Source organism: Phycodurus eques, chromosome 11 (assembly GCF_024500275.1).
Source record: "Phycodurus eques isolate BA_2022a chromosome 11, UOR_Pequ_1.1, whole genome shotgun sequence".
In the NCBI taxonomy this organism is placed as follows: domain Eukaryota; kingdom Metazoa; phylum Chordata; class Actinopteri; order Syngnathiformes; family Syngnathidae; genus Phycodurus; species Phycodurus eques.
Genome location: NC_084535.1, coordinates 24,412,966 through 24,439,365, shown reverse-complemented (window position 1 = coordinate 24,439,365; position 26,400 = coordinate 24,412,966). Strand labels below are relative to the sequence as shown.

At 41.8% G+C, this 26,400-nt stretch overlaps 1 protein-coding gene across 2 annotated transcripts in view; it reads right to left on the bottom strand.

Moving 5' to 3' along the window:
* Positions 1–25,635, bottom strand: part of fancl (FA complementation group L) — a 44,462-nt gene extending 18,827 nt beyond the window's left edge. For both annotated transcript variants that reach the window (XM_061690093.1, XM_061690094.1), the window contains exons 1-7: positions 25,260–25,635; positions 24,567–24,625; positions 24,315–24,375; positions 23,479–23,535; positions 23,110–23,207; positions 6,893–6,989; positions 4,721–4,789 (exon numbers count right to left, since the gene is read on the bottom strand). In XM_061690093.1, the coding sequence (XP_061546077.1) occupies positions 4,721–4,789; positions 6,893–6,989; positions 23,110–23,207; positions 23,479–23,535; positions 24,315–24,375; positions 24,567–24,625; positions 25,260–25,346 (528 nt within the window). In that variant the 5' untranslated portion in view covers positions 25,347–25,635. The remainder of the gene's footprint in view (positions 1–4,720; positions 4,790–6,892; positions 6,990–23,109; positions 23,208–23,478; positions 23,536–24,314; positions 24,376–24,566; positions 24,626–25,259) is intronic.
* Positions 25,636–26,400: the final 765 nt, after the last annotated feature.

The window sequence follows — 26,400 nt, the reverse complement described above, 5'->3', positions numbered from 1 at the left end:
GGTCCCCCTTTTTAAGAAGGGGGACCGGAGAGTGTGTTCTAACTACAGGGGGATCACACTGCTCAGCCTCCCTGGTAAGGTCTATTCAGGGGTGCTGGAGAGGAGGGTCCGTCGGGATGTCGAATCTCAGATTCAGGAGGAGCAGTGTGGCTTTCGTTCTGGCCGTGGAACAGTGGGCCAGCTCTACACCCTCGGCAGGGTCCTCGAGGGTGCATGGGAGTTCCCCCAACCAGTCTACATGTGTTTTGTGGACTTGGAGAAGGCGTTCGACCGTGTCCCTCGGGGAGTCCTGTGGAGGGTGCTTCGGGAGTATGGGGTACCGAACCCCCTGGTACGGGTTGTTCGGTCCCTGTACGACCGGAGTCAGAGTTTGGTCCGCATATCCGGCAGTAAGTCGGACTCGTTCCCGGTGAGGGTTGGACTCCGCCAAGGCTGCCCTTTGTCGCCGATTCTGTTCATAACTTTTATGGACAGAATTTCTAGGCACAGCCGAGCCGTAGAGGGGGTCCGGTTTGGTGGCCTCAGTATTGCATCTCTGCTTTTTGCTGATGATGTGGTTCTGTTGGCTTCATCAAGCCGTGAGCTCCAACTCTCACTGGAAGCAGTTCGCAGCCGAGTGTGAAGCGGCTGGGATGAGAATCAGCACCTCCAAATCTGAGACCATGGTCCTCAGTCGGAAAAGGGTGGCATGGCCTCTCCAGGTCGGGGATGAGATCCTGCCCCAATTGGAGGAGTTCAAGTATCTTGGGGTCTTGTTCACGAGTGAGGGAAGAATGGAACGGGAGATCGACAGGCGGATCTGTGCAGCGTCTGCAGTGATGCGGACTTTGTATCGGTCCGTTGTGGTAAAGAAGGAGCTAAGGTGAAAGGCGAAGCTCTCAATTTACCGGTCGATCTTCTTTCCTACCCTCACCTATGGGCATGAGCTGTGGGTCGTGACAGAAAGGACAAGATCCCGGATACAAGCGGCCGAAATGAGTTTCCTCCGCAGGGTGTCCGGGCTCTCCCTTAGAGATAGGGTGAGAAGCTCGGTCATCCGGGAGGATCTCAGAGTGGAGCCGCTGCTCCTCCGCATTGAGAGGAGCCAGATGAGGTGGCTGGGGCATCTGATTCGGATGCCTCCCGGACGCCTCTCTGGTGAGGTGTTCCGGGCACGTCCCACCGGGAGGAGACCCCGGGGACGACCCAGGACACGCTGGAGAGACAACGTCCTTCGGCTGGCCTGGGAACGCCTCGGGATCCCCCCGGAAGAGCTGGATGAAGTGGCTGGGGAGAGGGAAGTCTGGGCATCTCTGCTAAAGCTACTGCCCCCGCAACCCGACCCGGGTCGGGTTGCGGGGGCATATATATATACATACATACATACATACATACATACATACATACATATATATACATACATACATACATATATATACATATATACACACATGTATATGTGTACATGTGTATATATGTACATATTGGGACACAGAGTGCTGTGTCCAAACATATCAATGGAAAGTCTAGTAGAAGGACAAAATATGGCAGTTCAAGATGCTCCAGCAAAAGAAATGACCGTGGATTTTCAAACAGACCAGATTCAAGAATCTAGCAGAGATCCAGAAAGAGTGGAATGAGGCGGTAGTCACAGCTTCAAAAACTACCACATTCAAACCCTCCCAGATGGGCTACAACTGTCGGGTCCTCGAGTCAAGCCGTTTCTGAGCCTGAGCCAACGTGGGAAGCGTCTCAACTGGGCCAAGGAGAAGAAGGACTGGACTGTTCGCTCGTGGTCTGAGGTCCTCTTTTCCGATGAAAGTAAACTGTGCCTTTCATTCGGGAATCAATGGGCAAGGGTTTGGGAGGAAGACTGATGACGAACAGAACCCAAGCTGCTTGAGGTCCAGTGTGAAATATCCACAGTCAGTCATGATTTGGGGTGCAATCGCCAGTGCAGGTGTTGGTCTTTCTTAAATCCAAGGTCACCGCAACAGTCTACCTGAATGTTTTAGAGGACTTCATGATTCCTTTTGCTGAGGATCTGTGTGAAGATGTAGATTTCATCTTCCTGCTGGACCTGGCCCCTGCCCATACCGCCAGAAGCACCAAAACCTGGTTTGGTGTCCATGCCATCACAGTGCTTGACTGGCCAGCCAGCTCGCCGGATCTAAACCATGTTGAGAATCTATGGGGTATTCTCAAGAGGAAAATGAGGGGCACCAGACCCAAAAAGAAAGAAGAACTGACAGCAGGCATCAAGGAAATCTGGGCTTCCATAACTTGCAGGCAATGCCACAGGCTGATTGCCTCAATGCCACGGCGCATCGAGGCAGTGATTAAAGCAAAGGGATTGTATTGAAAATTAACATATCGTTTTGAAAGTACCATATTTTGATATATTTAATGTGACCCTAATTTATTTCATTTATTTTCTACAAAAACTGAGAAGTAAATGGTGATTTCTTCAGAGTACTCACATTTTTGAAATTTCTGATTTCATGGGTTTTATGAGCTGGAAGCCGAAATGATGTAAATATAATCAAATTAATACTTGAAATTTTCTAAATTGTGAGCCCTGTATCTATAAATGTTTTTTTTTTAAAACTGGAATTATGGAACTAAATAAACTTTTCCATGATATTCGAATGGAGGCACAGTGGGCGACTGGTTCGAACATCTGCCTCACAGTTCTGAGGTCCGGGGTTCAATCCCCGGCCCTGCCTGTGTGGATTTTGAATGTTCTCCCCGTGCCTGCGTGGGTTTTCTCTGGACACTCAGGTTTCCTCCCACATCACAAAAACATGCATGTGTAGGTTAATTGACAACTCTAAATTGCCCATAGGTGTACCCCGCCTCCTGCCCGATGATAGCTGGGATAGGCTCCAGCACGCCCGCGGCCCTAGTGAGGAGAAGCGGTTCATAAAATGGATGGATGGATGAATGATATTCAAATTTTTGGGGAAACGGTCTGTAAAAGAATTTTCTTTTGAAAATTCAGTCACAGTCAAAGGACTGTTGATACAGAGTGACAAACACTTCGTCACATCAGTTGCGTGTGAATTACTTTTGTCTACATTCGTTGTTGCTTGGTACACCTGTGTGAATGTACATTAACAAGTTTGTTGAACATCATGTTTTTGACTGAAGATCCTGGAAGATCACGACTGTTGGTTGAGAAGCACGATAAAGTGGTCAGTATTACTTTGCATTGTCTATCGCTATTAGCTTCCATGCTAATTAAGCAATAATGGCTTTGTGATTATAGTAATACCTTATGTTTAAGTCTGAACTTCTTGTTCTACGGTGTTGGGTGATGTGTTGAGGTGTCAGTAAAGATCTGTAAAGAAACTGGCGCAAGACCGATTAGCTTCTGGAATGGTTACCGGTCTGAGAAATAGATGCACATCCTTCAATTGGTATGTGACTGAAAAAAGGTTAGGAACCACTCCTTTTGAAAAGAAAGACGGGTTTTCACACCAACACTAAGGCCAGAGCTGTCCTATCTTGACTTTGCGCAAGAACTGATGAAGCCTGCTTGGATGAGAGGCGAAACGGTCTCTAAGACAACCAGATCACACTTAATGATCAAAATCAATGCCCAGAGAATACAAAGGTAATGTATTTTCGTCTGTCGTCATGGAGTTTCCTTTTACAAAAGACCAGTGGCTGCCATACACTGACGACGCACTGTTCACACACCACTCTGACTGCGTAGTTGGTGCTACATGTTGAGACGGCAAATAGAGTGGTTTGAGATGGCTGCGACAGCAGTGCTGCATTAGCCAAAGCTATTTCAGCAGCGTCAAAAGCCTCTATCATCGTCAGGGACGAGTCCACGTCCCCTAAAGGTAAGTAAGTAGGCATTGTGAGCTCTGGGAACTTGGCAAGCAGTTGTTGGTATGGGTCTCCCTGGCAGAGTGCTCCCACCCTTCCCAGCGTGGAGGGATAAGAAGCAAGAGGCCAAATTGAGCTGCTTAAGATGATGATGCTAGGCCACAGGAAAGACCAAAAGGACAGTTTTGGTTGTGGGAAAAAAAAAACATACAATAAATGATTTGCTGTGACCAGTGACCACCAGCTAAATAAGGGATTTCTGACAAAGCAAAGTCTTGTCACTTTAAATGTGCAATAAAAGAATCCAAAGAAATGTCATACTTATGTTTTAGTTGGTGGTGTGACCAGCTGATTCAAAGCACATTCCAAAATGAAGTATTTTTATCATCACAAAACCATACAAAGAAATTATAATGCAATTAGGAATAGGTACATAAGGGATAAGCATACAGCAGATACGGATAAGAGCACATGTCACAGTTACTGAATAGGAAAAAAAAATACATTCCTCATTGGGAAAATTCGATAAACATAAATAAACTATTTTAATATGTAAAGCAGAGGAGTAAAACGAAGAAAAGATCGAGTCCACCACAGGATTTCATGTGGCCCGCGAAACCAAATTGTGTGTGTCAACCGCCACGACTCTTGCTAATATCTGTACCAAAATTTTAAATTGTCATATTTAATAATAACTGAGATATTGCAAAAAAAATTTTTTACCGATCCCCTTTTTACAGTAACTTCAACAATAGTTGAACAAACTATTACCCTTCTGATTTCAAAACTTGTTATCCATCAATGTGTTGTGTATATGTAATACTGTAATATGATGAGGCGATTAAACATTGATATGGTTGAACAGTCATAATGGCTCTCCTTTTTATTCCAAACATTTATATACCTGGGGCGTCCATTTTAAGAGGAGGGGGATTGGCAGGTCAGCTGAGCATTCAGGAGCCTCTGCTGGGTGCTGTTGATAGGGAAGACAGGAAAGTTAAGTACCCGAAATTACTGTAAGAACTTCACATCTCCATGAACATCTCTACATGAACACATCCAAAAACATTTGTGGATTACAAAATCTAACTTATTGATGAACCCTGGAACAAAATTCCCAATACTTGCTGTGACAAATTTTGATTGGACATTTATGAAAAATGTTACGATGAAGTAGATTTGGTGTAGGTAATAATAACTCCCTCAATGTTAATTCCAACAACACACAGAATCGCCCTATTTCACCACAGACTTAAAAGGTAGTGGTTAAAAACAACAAAAGTATTGCCTTACTCTGAGATGTGCAGGTCAGTGATAATAAGCAATAATTAAAAGTATATATTTTGGATCAGAATAAGCGGTACAGGCACGGTGGACGACTGGTTAGAGCGTCAGCCTCACAGTTCTGAGGACCCGGGTTCAATCCCCAGCCCCACCTGTGTGGAGTTTGCATGTTCTCCCCGTGCCTGCGTGGGTTTTCTCCGGGCATTCCGGTTTCCTCCCACATCCCAAAAACATGCATTCATTGGAGACTCTAAATTGCCCGTAGGTGTGACTGTGAGTGCGAATGGTTGTTTGTTTGTATGTGCCCTGCGATTGGCTGGCAACCAGTTCAGGGTGTACCCCGCCTCCTGCCCGATGACAGCTGGGATTGGCTCCAGTACGCCCGCGACCCTAGTGAGGAGAAGCGGCTCAGAAAACGGATGGATGGAAGGATAAGCGGTCCAAAAAATGGATGGATGTACAAATTTACGCTCCCTTTTCACCATTAACCCATAACTTTTCATCTTTACCCTTGCTTTCACTTTCATGTCACCCAAACCTCTTCTAGCACTGTGTAACCCCCCCCCCCCGTGCTGAGTGAAGGATGACCTGGTGCTAGATCTGGTGGAAGTAGAACTGAGATCTTTTTACAGTTCCAGACGAGTGTGAATGGCCAGGTGGGTAGGTTGGCACAGAGTGGGCTCTCACCATTCTCCCTTGTCCCATGTGGATGTATGCTGGGCTTAGCTAATTAAATTAGATATTAAATATAAATAAATAAATAAATATATATATTAAATTAGATGATGCTTCTTGAGCTGATGACAACCTACTGAGGCGGAGGATATTGCCCTGATCGGTCCCAATCATGCCCCTACACTACTGTCATTTGTTTGTTAACATCCACTGCAGCCTTGTCATCATCCTGGAAGGGGGATCCCTCAATCTGTGTTCCCTTTTCAAAGTTTACTCCTTTTTTCCCCAAATTGGTTTTCTGTTTTTTTTTCCTTGTCTGGATGTGTGTGTGGGGCGTTACACCATGGGCTGTCACATCGAATGAAAAAACTCAATATTGTTAAATTCAATATTGATGTCATAGGGATGTTTTGTTAGATTATATTAACAAATAATTATTTTTTGAGGCTGTTTTCGTTTTTCAAAACATCACAACAAATGTAAAAAAAAAAAAAAAGTGAAATTTGGCAACACCAAAGCAATACGTGTGATGCTTGATACCGGTATGTGTAGCTTTCATTGTGACAAGATTTTTATCTTTAATGGCAGTTAATTACATTCAAGTTCTATTCCTTTCTCTTCTCCCATTAGGAGTAACCACAGCGAGTCATGTTTCTGACCCATGATTTCTTACAGCCATTACTGCAGTAGTCCTGTTGCTGTCCATGTACATGTAGTCCTTTAAAAGCAGCAAGTGATGACAAGCCAATGTAGATAAAAGTAAGTGTACTTACTTTCTCTGTTCACAGAGGATCATTTTCTATCATGCCGAGGTCTGTGTGGAGATGTTTTATCTGTGCTACATCTCAGTCACAGTGGGTTATCAAGTCTCAGTACACCCTCTCCAGTTTGCCCCAGATTTGAGGGCCCAGATGTAAATCACTGATTTGCTATCAGCAAATTGAATGGCCCATACGTGTTAAATGAAGTCAGACCTGGATCTGGATTGGCTGAATATAAACATCAAGATGGACCATGTTCCATGTGATAATGAATTATTTTTATCGTAAGGCTGACCTAGTCATCAATGCCGACTGTGTGTTTTCATACTGTACATTAAAGAAATAAAGACACTTACCTTTGACTTGAGGTTAATGGTAAGAATGTGCTGTCGTCCAGAAGAGTCTTCAGCTTTCATCCTCAACATTTGAAACTGTGTGTCTATGAAAAGTAGCCTGCAGATAGACACACAGACATACACAAGCACACACATTGAACATACTTCATCTGTCAACGGAGAAGGGGTCTCAAGATTGGCAACATATAATCCTGCCTTCATTAATAATGCCTACACAGATTGCGACATTTGGACATCACTATTCTCAGTTTCAACACTAAACTGTAACACTACGAGGGTAAATATGGGTAAATATGTCATGTCTAACTAAAACACATCCATCCATCCATTTTCCATACCGCTTTTTATCGTGCTGGAGCCTATGCCAGCTAACTCTGGGCGAGAGGCAGGGTACACACTGAACTGGTCGCCAACCAACTACATATAAACGAACCACCATTTGCTCTCACATTCACAGCCTATGGGCAATTTAGAGTCTTCTATTAATCTACCATGCATGTTTTGGGGATGTGGAAGGAAACCCGAGTACACGGAGCAAACCCACGCAGGCACGGGGTGAACATGCAAACTCCACACAGGCAAAGCCGGATTTGAACCTGAGTCCTCAGAACTGTGAAGCAGATGTGCTAACCAGTTGTACACCGTGCCGCTCATAAATAACTATCCATCCATTTTCTGAGCCGCTTCTCTTTACTATGGTCGCGGGCGTGCTGGAGCCTATCCCAGCTGTCATCGGGCAGGAGGCGGGGTACACCCTGAACTGGTTGCCAGCCAATCGCAGGGCACATAGAAACAAACAACCATTCGAACTCACAGTCATGCCTACGGGCAATTTAGAGTCTCCAATTAATGCATGTTTTTGGGATGTGGGAGGAAACCGGAGTGCCCGGAGAAAACCCACTCAGGCACGGGGAGAACATGCAAACTCCACACAGGGGGGGCCGGGATTGAACCCGGGTCCTCGGAACTGTGAGGCTGACGCTCTAACCAGTCGGCCACCGTGCCGCCTATAAATAACTACACACAGAAATTTGCATTGGTTTCCATATGGAAACTATACTTTTGTTGCTTGCAACAGTTTGATTCCTGGAGTCCCTGCCAACCCATTGTGACATTACACAACCAAGTAAATATTTTATGAGATGGATATTTCTAAAAATGTGGCAGGAAGCAAGCTCTTGAGAACTTTTCTGGATTGTGAAGTAACAATGTGGCTTATTTAAACAATGCTGTCCCCAACCAACCCAAGTTTCTCTGCCTGCCCATGACTTGGTATTTAGGCTGGGTGAAGACCCAGCACTTTTTAAGTAACTAACCCTAACCCTAACCCTAAATACTGTCAAAAACAAAAGATAAGCTGAAGCAAAAGCTGGTGTTATTTTTCAATCTTCACAGTTTAGCATTAGCTAAGATAATTAGTTTCTGATAAGTGGCACATTGTTGAATTGCTGGCAAAGGTGATGGGGAGAGGTAATTGTGTTTCCCAATGCTGATTGTGCCACCAAGACGCATCCACACACTCGTTGACTTGCTGCGTTAAAATTACTTTTTTGTCTTGGGTATGGCACCCCCCCTGGACTGGAAGCAACCTGACTTGGTCGACCCTGTAGCTCTGCCCTCGGTCATCATAGTAAAGAACGGCACACTCGGCATTGACCCAGCATTATAGGGGCTGTGGGGTGATGTAAGGATTAGAGACAGTGCCACTGAAGCGACAACAGGAAGCAGAGCTGAAGGTGGCAGAAATGAAGATGTTGAGGTTCTCTCTAGGAGTGACTAGGTTAGATAGGAATAGAAATTAGCTAATCAGAGGGATAGCCAAGGTTAGATGTTTTTGAGACAAAGTTAGATAGAGCATACTTTGATGGTTTGGAGACATCCAGAGGAGATATAATCAGTATATTGGTAGAAGGATTATGAGGATGGAGTTGCCAGGCAAGAGAGCTCGAGGAAGACCAAAGAGAAGTTTGATAGATGTAGTGAGGGAAGACGTGTGGGCATTTAGTGTTCAAGAGGAGAATGCAGGACCCCTAACGGGACAAGCTGAAAGGAAAATAATAAGAAGGGTTGAGCAGGGGTCATTTTCCCGAGACAGGTTTGCCACTCCAAAAAACAGGTTGCATTCAGTGAGTGGAAAATCAGGTGTAAAGTGAGCAATAACTCTTGATCTGAGGGTATTTTAACGAAAGCATGAGCTTCTGCATGATATAATTTTTAACTGTGAACTCTTCTAAATTGTGAAGCACCTCAACTGTTGTTTTTATTCAAATGTTTCCTTTTTTAAATGACAATTCTGCATGGTGTATACTGATTGATGTAGAATTTTATATACTGACAATATGGTCAGCACTCCTATGGTTTTGTTTATTACTTTGTCTAGTCTGGTGTATGCAGAATTTGCAGTGCTGGGCAGGAGCTGCATTACTAGTTTAACTACACTTTTCAGCAGCGTGGACTTTACGTCTCTGTTTTCAACAAATAGCTACTTACAAAGCTAATTTCGTGATCACATAGCATGGTAGCGTCCAGGGAAGATGCATTTCCTCAGGTAGTTGCAAACTATAAATATACAGTAGCTCTTCCCTTTGACATCTTATGTACCCATTCTTCTGCTGATGCACACATTAGACGGTGTTCGGGAATTGTGTGTAGCGGTATGGAGGTATGGCAAAGGAGGGGCCAGAGATGTGTACATCTTGTCAATCCCCAAGGCCATACCTTAACAAATTCATGTTACGTATCGAGTCCTCACAGAACAGTCATACATTCCTGTGCTTTATGCGCAACCCCAAAATTTTGGAAGCTCTTGTCAGAAGTCAAACACAAATTTAAGGACACACATTCAGGTATTTCCCAAAGTTAACGAAACAATTGCCAGCCAAGCAAGGCAACATAACTCAGTCAGCAAACATCAACAGCTAACATAGCACTAGCTACCAACATGTTTTTGGCAATATAATAATAGTTTGTGTTTGTCTGTCTGTGTGAAGGGAAGTTACACGAGAAGAGGTAGAAAAAAGAGAAGCCGATGAAGCTGAAAAGTACAACTTTGGGTTATGTTCCTCAGAAATATTTGTTTTTGTGCAGATTATTGGCTCTACAAAATTTAATTGTTGTGATCTATTTAAATAATTTATTTGATAGCTAAAAAAAAAACCTCAATTTAATATAGGAGAACGATGACCAACCATAACATTTCTTGTTTTAATTACATACTGTTTAGTCATGTTAAGAATAACACTGAGCTATTATTGCATTAGTCCAAGATATTTATATTGCAGTGGTAAAAAGAACTAGCATGAATTATCCAAATATTTAGAATTATGAGTTTATTTATACCCCAATAGTACACGTACAAAATTTTAAAATGTAGTTTTTCTAACTTGCTACATTTCTCTGGTGGTAGCTTCATTTAATGTAGGAATAGCTTGTAATTTAGCTCACTGCATTAGCCAACACTGAGTATTTATACATATTCATAAAACACTGAACCAAAGAGGGAAAAAAACAACTAATAAACTAATAAAATCACATGTCTCTGGATGACTTTACGAGCGAGATCTTGGTCACAAGTTCAGCTTGGCCTATAAATTAGACCCCTCCTTCCTGAGCTGATTACAACCTACTGAGGCAGAGGACACTGCACTGATCTGTCCCGATCATGCACTGACACTACCGTCAGATTTACTGCCCTGGTGCTGCTCCAGCACATTATGAAGGAGTCTGAGTACAGTTTCCAGTCAACTGAAACTTTAAGACAAAAGACTGATCTAAGACAAATGACTTGGAGAGTCCTCCCCCAGATTTACAGTACCTTACGTGTGCCGAGCTTGACGTGGCTGTATATCTGCCGAGGATTTATGGAGTGTGTTAGAGAGGAGTGATGGGAGCAATGTCCTCAGGGATGACACACACACACACACACACGCTCTTAGAAAAGTGATGGAATGATGGCAGACGATGTCCGCAGCGAGTCGCTCATAAACGTGACCGTTCAATCGCACCCTTGCAGCAAAACAAGTGAAGGGCATCCATGTTGAAGTCTACACATACAAATACACAATGTAATACACAATACACAAGGCCAATTTGCTCCTCCCCTCCCCCACCTCTTATCCCCAATCGCTCTATATCTACTGTAACTATATTTATCTTCAAACACGCAATCTTTTTTTGTAATTCGCACACATCCTTCCCTTTGCAGTCCTTTGATACTGATAGGAGTACGAGATGCCAACAGTAGATAAATATAATCTAGCAGCAGAAGACAGCTTCTGCATCATGATAACAATATCCTCGAGTACTCATGCACAAATAGTATAGAGCAATAAAAAACCCATTACGGTGAACAGCTATAAATACACAAATCTGTCAAGCAAGACCATTTAATAGATCTGTCCAAGTGAACAAAGCGACAAGCATCCAAAGAAAAGAGCTGACACTTTGTAGAATCCATTAATTAAATAATTGTGGCTCTGTGAAAAGAAAAGAAAAAACCTAGAGACATCAACTTTAGTCCAATCACCAGCAAAACCCCCATCATATCCTTTGTCTTCTGAGATAACACCAGACAAGCAGCACCAAATACCATAAGACTGCAACAAGCTAAATTAGAAAGCTGAACAATTTTCCTGCCACCCAGGGAAAAAAGTCAAATAACATTTCTTTCACATATCACATATGGGGCAAGTACAATTTTAATACGAGCTGGCAGAACACATTGCCCATCTTCCTTTTCAATTAACTTCTTACCAATGTAATTACTTTGTGCAAGGTGTCAATGGAGCTCTGTCCATGTTTAGATTTTTCAGATTTTTTTCAAACAAATATTCCAAAGGATGAAACAGTCTCAACAAGTGGTGTTAAGAGACAACAAGAAGAAAATGTAGTCATGGTTATGTGAAGTAGTACTAGTAATTGAAAGCCTGGCGTGATGTAGTGGCCAGAACTGTGTATTTCAGCGTCACTGCAATAAGAGATGATGCAACACTGAGTCTGGCATAGCCATGTGGATAAGTTAGCAAAAGGAGCAGCACGTGAAGATCATAAAGGGCTGACTGCGAACATTAGCCGTGAACTACAAGATAATAGGCTAGCTGTTTTTTTCATTATACCTTTTATAGTGGCTAGTTCATTTTTCAATTATGAGACAAGAATGTTAAAAATTAAATGCATGAGGCGCATTATTAAAGTGGCTTGTATTACAATGAAGAGTTTCTGATGGCAACAGTTTGATTTTATTCCATTTGAATTATTTCTTAATGATTTATCTGTTCTGAAATCCGAACAAACTGGAGGTCAACAAGCATCCTGGAATGGATAATGTTTGAGCTTGGAGGTTGGAGAGGGTATATCAGAAATAAAAGCCACATTTTACAAAAGGGAGTATTTAAAAAAAGCCTCAACAGTGCATCGCTACCACACAGATTTCCACCTCTTCTCCACTGGGGTCTCGCATGTTAGCAGGAACGAGTTACTATCCCTACTTGGCCATGATGGAAACAGCATGACAGTCAGACATCATGCTGGGAAGACTGATGAGAGTATCCCATTTGCAACTTCATGGCCAACTGAGCTGCTTCCAAAGAGAGCAACATGCATATTTGTGCCAGGGTTTATGCATACTTGTGTACTGTATGTGTTGCTTGCGTTGACTTTTTTGTATTAATGATTCATGGACCAATGGCTCAACAAACTTAAGTTTATAGTACCAGTACATCAAAAATACCGTATGTGTTGCATAAGAAATGCTAAAGTACAAAATAATGGCATGAAGAAAATAGACAAAGCCGCAGTGTGTAATTTTCTTTGTTAAAAATGTATTTCATCCAAGCCACTACGAGAGACAACACAATGCTGATTAAGCTTATCAGCTCCTCTAACATCATGCTGTATTCAGGATTTGAGCTTTTAGATTTTATATTGACCAGGGACATTCCCGCACTGGCTGGCACACTAATGACACATTTTACCTAGCAATGGGCGGAGCATGGCCCCTTGTCTCCCGTTTGAAAAAATCTAACTAAACATTTTGAGTTTCTCTAACAGGGAAACTTTGTCAGCACCCTCCCACACTCAACGAATAGTTCCCGATCGGGAAATTATGTCTGCTAGACACACTGCACAGCAGTTGTGGACAAAGGAATGTACTATGCAATAACATGGCAGTATACAGTCTTATTTTATACTGTTTTGTCACTGTTGGGCAGAATCCCCCCACCTTCAAAAATGACACCTTCTAAGTGGGGGGGAGACAGCTTGCTTGAGTTTCCAAACACTGCTCTGTTCAAGTTGTTGTTATATGTATTTTGCTGTCATATACGGTTGCACTCGCATATGAACAACTGCTAGCATCCCAAAATTATGTTCATTCACTCATTTAATATGCTGAAAAATCACTCACCTATTAGGGTGTCATCCATTAAAATGATACAAAAACAGCGGAAGGTGCCACACGTCCTTTCAAGCCTTGCCAACCCAAGCAATCATATAGCTTTGCTTTGCACTCTTACATGAACACGAGAACTTTAGCACCCCAAAATTATAGTAAATCAGTAATTTGTTATGCTAAACAATGGCTAATTTATTGGGGTGTCATTGATGAGAATGATAAACACAGCGGCAGCCGCAAGACATCCACGTCAGTCGCTGAAGCCAAGCAATCATGTACCATTGCACTCTCTCACACAAGAACACAACAGCTACAGCACCCCAAAATTATGGTCAATCGTTTATTGAATATGCTGAGAAATCACCAATTTATTATGCGGTCATTGATTAAAATGATACGAACATGTTGTGATGATCCAGCCTTGTATTTCAAAGTCCAGCCTTCGTTTTTTTCTTCTTTTTTTTTAACCTGTCCTGTTCAGCTGCATGGCCATGCAGAATGGTGGATCTGTTTGCCTTTTCTGCTGGAACAGTTTTGCTGTGCAGCAGGGGAGTTTGAAATACTCCCTGTGCTTTTTTTTAAATTATTCTGATGTTTACTGAATATGCAGCCAGACAGAAAAATGGTTTTCGGGGACAAACAGAGGGACAGAACATACAATGAGAATAGGGGTGCGAAGTACAGCAGAATAATAGTTAGACAGTTTAGATATCTGACCACAAGTAACGGGGTAACTGTGGTCGCAGGCCCCAGGAGTCAAGCCAAGAGAAATGTGAATACTCACCACCCACCATATTACTATGGTTACCAGGTCACCGACTGGCAACCATTATCCCTGTACCGTGATTGTGTTTGGTGGGGTGTCGTGCATTAAAATTGGGGAGAATGGTGGGGGTGAGGCCAGACGGTAATGGGGCAATGATGACCCGAAACAATCACCCCCACCAAGGCCAACCTGCTCCCCAAAAGATGTCCGCAGGCTAAGGCATGGCAGGCCAGAGAGCAGGCCGGAGTGCCAGAACACCTGGCCGAGTGTCCTCCCTATCCAGACAGTGCCCTCGCCCCACTGACGGCTGTATGATGCATTCAAACTGGAGGATCGACAGGGCAGAGAAGGGGGGTGACCAGACCGGAGACCAGCACAGATGTACCAGTACCTGGCCTGGCATCATTGTGAATGTGCCAAATGTGTGAAATATGTACAGTGCGAGTAAAAAGAAAAGTGCAGAGTGTGTGAAGTAAGAGGAGCGGTGTCCTGAAGAAAAGAAAGTGCATTCCCCTTATGTATGATTGTTTTAATTCGCTATATGTTGGAGTCCAAAATTGTGCATATATTCATCGAATATATTCATCAGCTTTAGAAAACGCTTGATTTCAGTTGTTGCTGCTTGAGGGTGGCCCAACCAGTAATTACGTTAAGGGGGCTATTACTTTTTCACGTAGGGCTAGGCAACTTCAAATATTTTTATTTTCCTCAATAAATAAAATCATCGTTTAAAAACTGCATTTTATGTTTACTTAGTTTATCTTTGTCCGATTAGTTACATTTGTTTGGTGAACTTAAACATTAAAGTGGGGAAAATTTGCAAAAAGTATGAATTTGAAAAGGGGTCCAATACTTTTTCACGGCACTGCATATATGGTCTCTTTATATCGACGATTTTCACCAATATCAGGCAGGTCTAGAAAGTACAGCAGCTGAAATAAGTATTTAAGACATCACCATTTGTCTCACTAAATATATTTCCAAATGTGCTATTGACATGAAATTTTCACCAGATGTTGGGAACAGCCCAAGTAATCCATACATACAAAGAAAGTAGAACAAATAAGATCAGAAATTAAGTTGTGTGTAATATTGTGAAATGACACAGGGAAAAAGTATTGAAACTCATGAAGAGAGGTAGGGGGAAAAAGGCATGGAACGCCAAGACAACACCTAGAATTTATCAATAATCAAACAGCAATCCAGCCCCTTGTCAGTGCAAATGAATACCAGTTGGTTGAGTCCTAATTGTTGGCCTACAAAAAGGTCTCATATCCAAGGTGTAAGTCAAGACGCATCTCAGGATGGGTAAGAGCAAAGAGCTGTATCAAGGCCATCACAAATTGTTACAAAACATAGCGATGGCATTGGTTACAGGAGCATATCTAAGCTACTGAATGTTCCAGTGAGCACGGTTGGGGCCATAATACGTAAGTGGAAAGCCAATCTTACCACCATACATTTGCCTCGATCAGGTGCTCCTCGCAATATTTCTGACAGAGGAGTGCAAAGAATAATCAGAGGAGTTGTCCAAGAGCCAAGGACCACCTGTGGAGAGCTTCAAAAAGACCTGAAATCAGCAGGTACTGTTGTCACAAAGAAAACAGTGAGTAATGCACTCTGCTGCAATAGTCTGTATTCACGCTCACCATGCAAGACCCCATTGCTGAAAAAAAAAGCATGTCAAAGCTCGTTTAAAGTTTGCTGAAGAACATTTGGACAAGCCAGCTAAATACTAGCAGGATATAGTCTGGTTGGATGAGAGCAAAATTTAACTGTTTGGATGCCATACTGCACACCGCCTATGGAGGAGAAATGGCACTGCACTTCACCCTAAAAACGCCATATCAACAGTGAAGTTTGGAGGTGGGAACATGATGGTGTGGGGCTGCTTTTCAGCAAATGGTACTGAGACATTCTTGACAAAAATCTGCTCCCATTTACAAGGATGAGGAAAATGAAATGAGGATGGACATTTCATCAGGATAAACATAACATACTACCAGGGAAACTTCTCAATTGGTTTCAAAGACAAAAATAAAGCTGCTAGAATGGCCCAGCCAATCACCTGACTTGAATCCAATAGAAAATATATGGAAAGAACTGAAACTCAAGGTCCGTAACAATACTGACTGCTTGTGTGGAGGAATGGGCCAAAACCACACCAGAGCAATACATGCAAGTAGTAGGAGGCACCTTGAACATGTAATTGCAAACAAAGGTATGAAAGAATACCAGTTGGCATGTTCAATACTTTTTCCCCGTGTCATTTCACATGATTACACATAACTTAATCTGAGCTTGTTCGTTCTACTTTCTTTGTATGTTTGGATTACTTGGGTGTTTCCCAACATCTGGCGAAATGTTCAGGTCAATAGCACCCTTGGAAGTATATTTAGTGAGAAAAAAGGTGACGTGTTAAATACTTATTTCAGCCACTGTATCCCCTGCGATAAAGTGTATCACTGTACATTAAAGGCCACCATATAGGTCCATACATAACTCGTTCCACTTTTAAACCTGCAAACAACAGCACAATGGACTCCAAAATCTCAGAAAGTCGCTTACTTACTATATTTACCATGAATACAAAAGTATATTGGACAATAATCAGCACCATCAAATAACTAGCCAAGATGGCGCCTAACCGTGTGGTCGCCTCGGTTACGTGCGCTCTAGTATTGTCTATGATTTTGTATTTCTCGTTCGTCTTTGGAGACATTACGCGACTCACGTACACAAGGGAAGACTTGCTTAATATTAGGGAGGCTACCCCGGACTTTCTTTCACCAACTTTCGCAAATCTGCTCAGTTTTTTTCTCCGAGTTACTCACCAGTGCGGCAGCCACAGCGTATGGTAGCGAAGGGGATGAAGGGGGAAGCTCCGTAAGAGAGCATTCCGATTGCCACTCCCATCGAGCCAACTCACAAACCTACACTCCTTACCAAACAAAATGGACGAGCTTCATTTTCTGACAAAGACCAGTAAAGACTTTGGACATTCCGCCGCCCTGTGCTTCACGGAGACATGGCTTTGTGAACACATCCCCGATGGCGCCGTAATGCTTCTGGGCTTCCAACTACACAGGGCAGACCGCGTCACGAAGTTATCGGGGAAAACAAAAGGTGGCGGGATCTGCTTGTATATTCATGAAAAAAAAATGACGTCACAGACCTCACCACACACAGCAGCCCGAACTTGGAGTTGCTGTTTATGAACTGTAAGTCATTCTATGCGAAAGATTGTATCTTACATACTTGCGGGTGTTTATATCTAGAAACCAGCCGACTAAAGAAATTAACATTGCAAAGAGAACTTATGCAGTAAAACTAGAAAAACTGTTTACCGCTAACATCTCTAAATCAGTCTGGCATGCATTACAATCGCTAGCCAATTGCAAGCAACCACCTCCCATGCTGAGAACAATAAAGGACGAGCCGACGACTTGAACAACTTCTATTACAGATTTGAGAAGGACACTTTGTGACAGTGTCCGTATATTCATCCAGGCTGCCAGCTGAATTTTCAAAGACACTCCAGTCTGTGCAGTCTAAACAGCTTTGAAGTTCCATCTTGGCTTCATTGGTCCACTTTTTGACTGTTTTCACTGTAGGCTTCGCGCATTTAAGTTCTTGCCTGTATGTCGGTATTAAGTGAATTATGCAGTGATCAGACGAGCCCAGGGCTGCACGAGGTATAGCACGGTATGCGTTTTTTACCGTAGTGTAGCAGTGGTCTAAAGTATTATTTTCCCTGGTAGGACAGTTGATGTGCTGCTTGTATTTAGGGAATTTGTGGTTGAGTTTAGCTTTGTTAAAGTCCCCGAGAATAATGAGGGGTGAGTCCGGGTGGTTTTTTTTCAATTTTGTTGACTTGTTCGGCGAGCGTTAGCAGTGCGGCGTTCGTGTTAGCTTGAGGCGGTATGTAGACTCCAGCCAGTATGAATGATGCGAACTCACGTGGCAAATAGAATGGGTTTGCAGTTTAAAAATAGCGGCTCCAAATGCGGGCTGCAGTGTGTGCTGAGCACCGTGACGTCCGTACACCATTTTTCGTTGATATAGAGGCATATCCCGCCGCCCTTCGTTTTGATTCGATGATTCCATGTTGCGGTCCGCTCGATGAATGTGGAAGCCGGGAAGCATGACGGCGCCATCGGGTACAGCGTCGCAAAGCCAGGTCTCCGTGAAGCACATGGCCGCGGAACGTCCGAAGTTTTTACTGGTCTTTAACAGAAGATGAAGCTCGTCCATTTTGTTGGGTAGGGAGCGTACATTCGCGAGGTGGATCGACGGGAACTCCAATCTGTGTCCTGTCTTGCGGAGTTTCACCTGAATGCCGGCCCGTTTCCCTCTGTGGCGCCGCTTCCGTCTCCATGCGCCGAAAACCGCGGACGCCGCTCCGGTGAGTAACTCGGGGAAAAAACTGAGCGGATTTGCGAACGTTGGTGACAGAAAGTCCGGAGTAGCCTCCTTGATGGTTAGCAGGTCTCCCCTTGTGTAAGTGAGTCGTGTAAGGTCTCCAAAGACGGACGAAAAACACAAAAACAAAAACAATACTAGAGAGCGCTTTACCGAGGCGACCACACTGGTTGGCGCCATCTTGGAAATTGTTCTATTAGTCATTTCAAACTGCTCTAATTGCATTTTGCACAATAGCCCCCCCCCAAAAAAAATTTATTATTATTTTTTAAACCACCATTACGACATTACTGGTAACCTTTTATTGCTTAGTGACTGTTTTTTTTTTTTTTTTTTTAAATGTTTTTATGTCTCAAAAGTATTCTCTATCAATTGTCTGTTGTCGTACTAGAGCAGCTCCAACTACCGGAGACAAATTCCTCGTGTGTTTTTGACATACTTGGCAAATACAGATGATTTTGATTCTGAATGTTGTAGTTTTAAACACAAAATGAGAGTATTATCTAACATGTAGCCATTGTCACTCATCTAGTTGAGCAAGGGAAGAGTATTTAGTTTAATTGAACACCACCAACTTTCTCAAGACAAGAAACATGAGGAGTAAAGCCATAAAAACCTTGGGGTAATTAATCAGTCATGTTTTGGGGCCACTGAGTGACAACAGCCAACCTACTTGACCACGTTTCATTAATTAACACATGGTATGCCATCTTTGACCATTTAAGATGACCATACTCTCAAAATGCACAAATGGAGACACAGGTCCAACGTAATAGACACTAGAGAGACAGCACAACTCATTTACCTGGTCCAATCAGCAGACAGAATTACATCTTTAAAAAACCCTAGTGGCTATTAACACAGCCCGTGCCAATTAAGACGCTAAACGAATCTCAAGTGCTTTGGAGATTGAGGCCCACTGTGTATAATGCCTCATAACCATACCTCCACATTGAAAATGATGTTGTCCCAATTCCAGCATATCTTCACTCCCTTCGATTAAAACCTGAGAGTCTTCACTTAGAGCTATTTGCATTTTACTAATATCATAATTGTAGCTGTGGTCATGAAGAGCAAAGTGGAAAATGAGTGTAGTAGTCAAGGCTTAATCCAGGCAAGAGAAGAATCGATCTCAATTCTGCCCCGCCACTCCTCCTGAGACTCCAGAGAAGTCAGTGGTATCTACAGTGCCCGTCACAACACATGTGCTGACAGTTATTAAATATGAACAGGATTTAACTATAACTCTCTAACTAAAAATAAGGAGCCATTTGTTAGTGTGGCATTAGGTTGTTGCAGGCCAGCCAATCAGAATAGACTACTAGGAGAACACAGCAGTGGATGTTACTCCAATTATACACACCTTGACACAGTTACAAATAATCTTCCCTCTTGGGAGCATATGCAAAAAGTTCCAAACATTAATATCAGAAAGAGTACATTTACGTTATTTCCTTAAAACCTATGCTCACATGTATTCTGACACCCTACTTTCATTTCAATAGAAGTTCCCCAAATAGCCATTTGGATGAAAAAAGATATTATGAAATCGATATCTTTGTGTTTAAATTACACAAGCTTTTCTATAGGAAATTACGTCAAGTGTTTTCACACACTGTATAAAGAAAAAAATAAATTGTATCAAATTATAGTAATTCAATCCATTTACAATAAAATGGCAGATTTAGCATCAATTAACTATAAAGACAAACATTCGTGATTGGACTGGACATTGGCTTTCTTTGTAGCAGAGTGGAATCTGAAATTTGTCTGCTTGCTTTAGCAAATACAAAAAAGAAAACCAAGTAAAAAAAAAAAAAAAGATCCAACTTTTAGTCTCCCTGTCACACCACTTAAATGCCGTTTTACTCTCCATTCCTATTTTATTATTATGCTGAGGTTGAGTGGACCTACAGTATACTTCCAAAGTAATTGAAATTCTAAGTATTTCTAGTGTTAACTTCAAAGTTGGCCGCTCAAGGATATTTTTTTTTATCATAGAAAGTATTCTTCAAAAAAGCTTGTATAAGAGGTCTGTAGTTGGGTTGTAGGTCAAAAAATGTTCTTCCCTCCTGAGTTCTGAGATTGATGGGTCTTTTCATTCGGGCACATTTCTTTTGTCTATAGATGGTAAAATAAATTGCTCGTATTACCTTTGTTTGCAAGCACTTTAACTTGACACATCTGCAAAAATCTTATCGTATTTGGCACCTCAAAAAAGGTTTTATATGCCACAAGACTGTAGCAAAGCACTATGTATGTCAAAATATAGCTCCTGAACTCACTTCAACATAGTACCTTGATGGCGGAAAAGCAATACTTTAATTGCTTTGGCTTGAGCACAACTAAAATAGGTGAATGACTGGCTGCATGGTGAATGACTGGTTAGCAAGTCTGCCTCACAGTTCTGAGGATCCGGGTTCAAATCCGGCCTCGCCTGTGTGGAGTTTGCATGTTCTCCCCGTGCCTGCATGGGTTTCCTCCGGGTACTCTGGTTTCCTCCTACATTCTAAAAACTTGCATGGTAGGTTGATTGATGACTCTAAACTGCCCGTAGGTGTGAATGTGAGTGGAAATGGCGACCAATTCAGGGTGTACCTCGCCTCTCACCCAAAGATAGCTGGGATAGGCTCCAGCACGCCTGCGACCCAAGTTCGGAGGTGCGGAAAATGGATAGATGAATTCATGAAGACTGAACAGCGAATACGTGGGGGATTACTGCACTGTAGTCAGTTAGATCTCTGGTGTTTAACAAATGCGGCCCTAGCTCACACGTGTAAACCAAAGGCTATTCTCACACTGCAGGTCAATTCAGATTTTTTTTGCCCAATGTGACCTGTGCTATATCTGATTTTTTTTTCATGTAAATTTGAATAGTACAATTCAGATTTTTTTTCATAATGAATGCAGGCCTCTTTCATGTTTCATAAATCGGATATACAGTATATCCGATGCAAGTGCAATCTGGGCGCTAACCTCGCGCTCATCCGACCGATAACACATCAAAAGGTGACAAATCTCACAATTGTTTCACAAAACAGACGCTACAAAAGCAAGGACGGATGAAGGAACAAAAAACAGTCAGTAGTGAAATTCAGATGATCCCCAAAATAGGGGTTCTCCACCAAGTACCAACTAATGTTTTGATAGCGGGTCAAATACTCTTTTCTCTCAATTAATTGCAAAATAATTAAAACTTTTTTTTTTGATGTGATTTTCTAGATTTTCTTTTTAATATTCTGTCTCTCCCTGTTAAAATACAGCCACTTTTAAAATCATAGACCGTTCATGTCTTTGTCAGTGGGTAAGCTTACAAAACCAATGATGGATCAAATAATTATTTCCTCCACTGTGTAACCCTATACCAGACCCAGAAGCAGTCCCGTACGGACTCACACCTATAGCCAAAAAAGAAAGGTTAAGATTCGGGACATAAGGGTTGTTTCTATTTTAAGCAGCACATTACAGGCTTTAAAGAGTCTCAGCATGGAAGTTGAGTTAAAGACAGAGAAAGGTACAAAGTTCAGAAAATGACCGATAAAGGAGAATGACATTTTGGAACAAATGGCACTCTCCCCAAAAATTTAAATAGAATGGCCAGAGTCATTTTTGTTTATAGGATACCTCTCAGTCCCAGTTCTCAGTAATGGTAGCTCTGTATGTCTTTTGTGCTGGAACAGTTGTACTGTGCCACAGGGGAGTTTGAAATACTTCCTCTTCTTAGTTTTTATTTTTAATCATTCTGATGTCTATTGAAAATGCAGTCGGACAGAAGAGGTTTTTAGGGGATAGACCCAGGGACAGAATGGACAAGGGGAATGGGGATGCGAACCACACCAGAACAATAGTTAAGACAGCCTACATATTTGACTACAAGTCACACATTACAAAGTCAAATTACGTTCTAATATGTGGGTGGGGGGGCGACCCGGTTAGGACATGCAACAACTAACCAGTAGGACAAGATGAGAGAGGACAGAAAAGGGCTGGGCAGGGCAGAATGTGGGAAATGAGCAAGGCAGTGCTACTGATATGTGCTGGGGTGAGATCCATTTTAGTGTCTAAACACCTGTAAGAACCTGTGTGTTGATATCGTAATACAACCTGTGTTGTTATTAGTGGTTCCAGTACAAGCAGTTCAAGCCTATAGCGTGTCTGTGGAACTTATTAGTGAATGAACAACATACAGTATCACATTGCATGTTTGTCAACTGGTGTACAGAGTTGCTGTGCCACCACAACGAGGAAGGGTGGGCCTGGCCCCCGCCACCTGCAGGGGGAGGGGGGGGGGGGCAAGCCAGCGACCCCATCCCATGAGGGAACCAACCAGGGGGACGCCACCCACTCCCCAGGACCTAGGGTGGTCCCCCAGCCCAACCGAAGCGCCCTGACATGTCCCCTAGAGAGGGGCATGAGTACCGGACTGCCACATAGCACGCCCCACCACTGCCACCCACCGCCGGAGAGCATGGGAGGGGTGTGTGTGTGTGTGTGATATATATATATACATATATATAGATGAACAATATTTTTTCTGCTTTTTTATAAGAAAAAACAATACCCATCTCTAGTACTCTGTGTTCTTTGAAAGATAATGGTAGCTTTATTTGTCATATGCTCACAACAGGCCTCACTCACTTGTCCCACCCAAGGGTTTCCATTTCCAAGATGAGTTGGGAGTAGTACTGTGGAGGCGCAATGGCGTAGTACATCGGATGTTTTTTTAAGCACACTTCCTGCAATATCAGACATGCAAACACCCAAGGCATGAAAAAGGTGACCAAAAAAACAACAGCACTTCTTTACACTGCATTATTAATTTTCTAATAAAAACAAATAAATATATCCAAATTATTTGGACTATAACAGAATTACTGTTCATGTAAATCTGCGCTTTCAAATCGATGTTATCAACACTGTGAGAGTCCCCTGAACTTTTTTGTCTATAAACCGTCAATGTCAACAATGCATAACTAACCAATACTGTATATCATTGCGGTTGCTTACCAAGACAGTCTTCAGTTCCAGAATGAAACTAACAAGATCAGTTGACTGATGTAGCCGCTGCAAGAGAGGGAAGACACATCCTTGAAAGGCAAGATAATAAAGTGCCATTTTTTTTTCTTAAACCAGCCATTCAAATCAAACACATGTTTGTGATTAATGGGGGCTGCCACCTCCTTTCATAATTAATGATAGCTTAAAGGCTACGAAAATAATGAACTTTGCAGCCCGAGGTGAAATATCAATCTCATGCAAATAACCCTGAGGGACCACATAACAAATAGGGACATTTTCCAGGCGGTGTTAATTAAACAGTGAAAAATATTTTTCTCCGCTTCTGAGTGAAAGTGTGCCTGATGGGTGTACAGGAACAATGCCAGGTAGGACACAGTCAACACAAAAGATGTGAAATGACTCAGACAAAAACAATCAATCAAAGATTTGTGTCAGTATATTTTGTGCACTGTAGTGCAGTGATTCTTAACCTCTGTACTGTGGTACATTAGTGTGCCATGAGAGATCGTTATTTACAGCAACCAATGTATCTTTGTCCATCTATTTTTGTATAGTGACAGGCAGAACAATTAAATGCTCTTTGACTAGACAGCAGAACTAGTAAATTAACCTGTTGTCATTCATACAATAGAAAGATTTCACACTGACTAAGTAAATGTGTGAGTAAATTGAGATGAGAGCATCATGATTTCAGTATATACTTTTTGTGACATTTTTGTTTGGTGATGTGGCGTGAGAGTTTTGTAATGCAAAATATGTGCCTTTGCTCAATAAATGTTAGGAGACACTGCATGCTGTAATGCGCGATGGCGTCCATATATTACCTGCTTTACAATGTGTTCATACCCATGCAACAGGTGTTTTAACTTCCAGCAGCAATGCAACCTATAAAAACCAGAATACATATTTATACCTACAGATGAGCATAAAACGTTGTTGCTTGGTAATAACTGTTAGACTTGTCCCCTTACTAGACCCTAGTCAAACTGCTTGTGTCTAATTAAGATTTATTCATTTGTTAAAACCAACATGTTCAACATCAATTATATTAACAATACATCAGTGATCATTTATACTTGGCCTTTTTGAGTTGGCGATCTGGTGGTAGATGTATTCTCAATCTCAGGTCTTTTTCCTGTTAAAAACAATTGAAGCAAAGGTACCTGGTCAATTTTAAACAAATAATAATTTTGTGAGTTTTAAAATATACTGTTTACACAAACAATTTCGAATCTACCTTTTCAAATAATGAGCCTTGAAATGTTAAGTTTTTATTTAACTTGGTTCAAGGTGTTAGTTAACTTAAATTTACATTTTTCTTTAGGTTATCATTTGTTATTGGCGCCAACTATATAAAAAAAAAATACTAATAGTTCTTAAAGTACAGTTTACAGCTTACAGGAAGTAAATTGTTGCACATAGTTTCAGTGAGTAATTATTTGGACATGGAACAATTGATTGACCAGATTGAACACTGGAATAGTAAGAATATCCCGTGGCAATAAAAAGTGGTAAAAGAAAAACCATCAGAAATGATTAACAGGAAACAAGAAAATTTGTGATGCAGTCAAGAAGCCAATGGCCACATTAAAGTAAGCACTGGTTATGTCCTCCAAGTAACAACAACCTTGACAGCAATTTAACAGAGTAGCCTCGTTGAAACTTAAATGATAGTGTACCATACAGTAAACTGGAAAGAAAGTAAACAGCTAACACACAGGGCACCTCTGCTCTATCGTCACAAGAACAACCTGCTGACATTCACGTACCTGGACAGTGATGAATCCATCATAGACCGTTTTCTCCACGTTGAGGGGTAAGAGAAGTGGGTTGTCTTTTACCAACATAGACGCCATCAGGCTAACTTTGAATCATCTGTCGAACTTCGAGGGACCTTCTTTAGCTAATGCTAGAAGTTTCGCGAAAACAGTGTTTTGTCACTTACCTGGCCTAAACTTTAAATGACTGATACTCTCACATAGTTTTTGAATAAAATAAAGTTTACGAGTAACTCGCGTTGTTTTTACTACCAATCTTGTAAGTCAAGGAAGTCACCTCTGTCTCCCGCCATGATCATCAAAACAGTCAACGTCACCGAGGTGCGTTCAGGAACTCAGCGGAAAATCTTGTAAAATGGAACGTGATAAACGTTGACCTTGACTAGTGTACTTTCGCTTTTCGAAAATCGGGAAAAACGCACTACATTATCTGTCGTACGAGTTTACGTGTTTAGTTCGCTTTGAAACCTTCTCGGAGGAGGGATTTAACTCTCTCTACATATTGTTAAACATTGTTGATAATGATGGGTACAACTGCGGCACATTTCAAAAATATGCATGTTAGGTTGATTTAGTGGTTTTAATTTTTTTTTTACATCGAAAAAAATACCTCTTCAAGTACTACCATAATGACGACAGTAATGTAAAACGCAGTAAGTGTTCTAAACTCAACAAAAACGAGGCAATGTTTTTATTCCTATAATGTATACTTAATATTATTTTAAACCACTGTAATATTATGCACACTTTTAACACTAACACTACACTTTAAAAAAAAAAAACAGGTGCTTACATAATGATTCCATTGATATGTCCATCATTCATCCATTTTCTATACCGTTTATCACTAGTATTGCTCATCAAATTTGTACTTAAGATAATTATTGTATGCATCAAACACAATTTATGTGCTAATCTTCTTAAATTAGGTTGACACCTTAAATTCACCATCTAATATTGATACGTATCGGATTGTTGAATTATAGCAACTACAACATTTTTACTCCAGTATAATATACTGTACCCCCAGTACCGTTTTAGCTCACATTCCTACCCTCAATCTCTAAACAGAGAATAGGAATGTGTCAATGTACTGTACGGAGCCAGTGAGAGATGTGCCTCGATGCGTGCT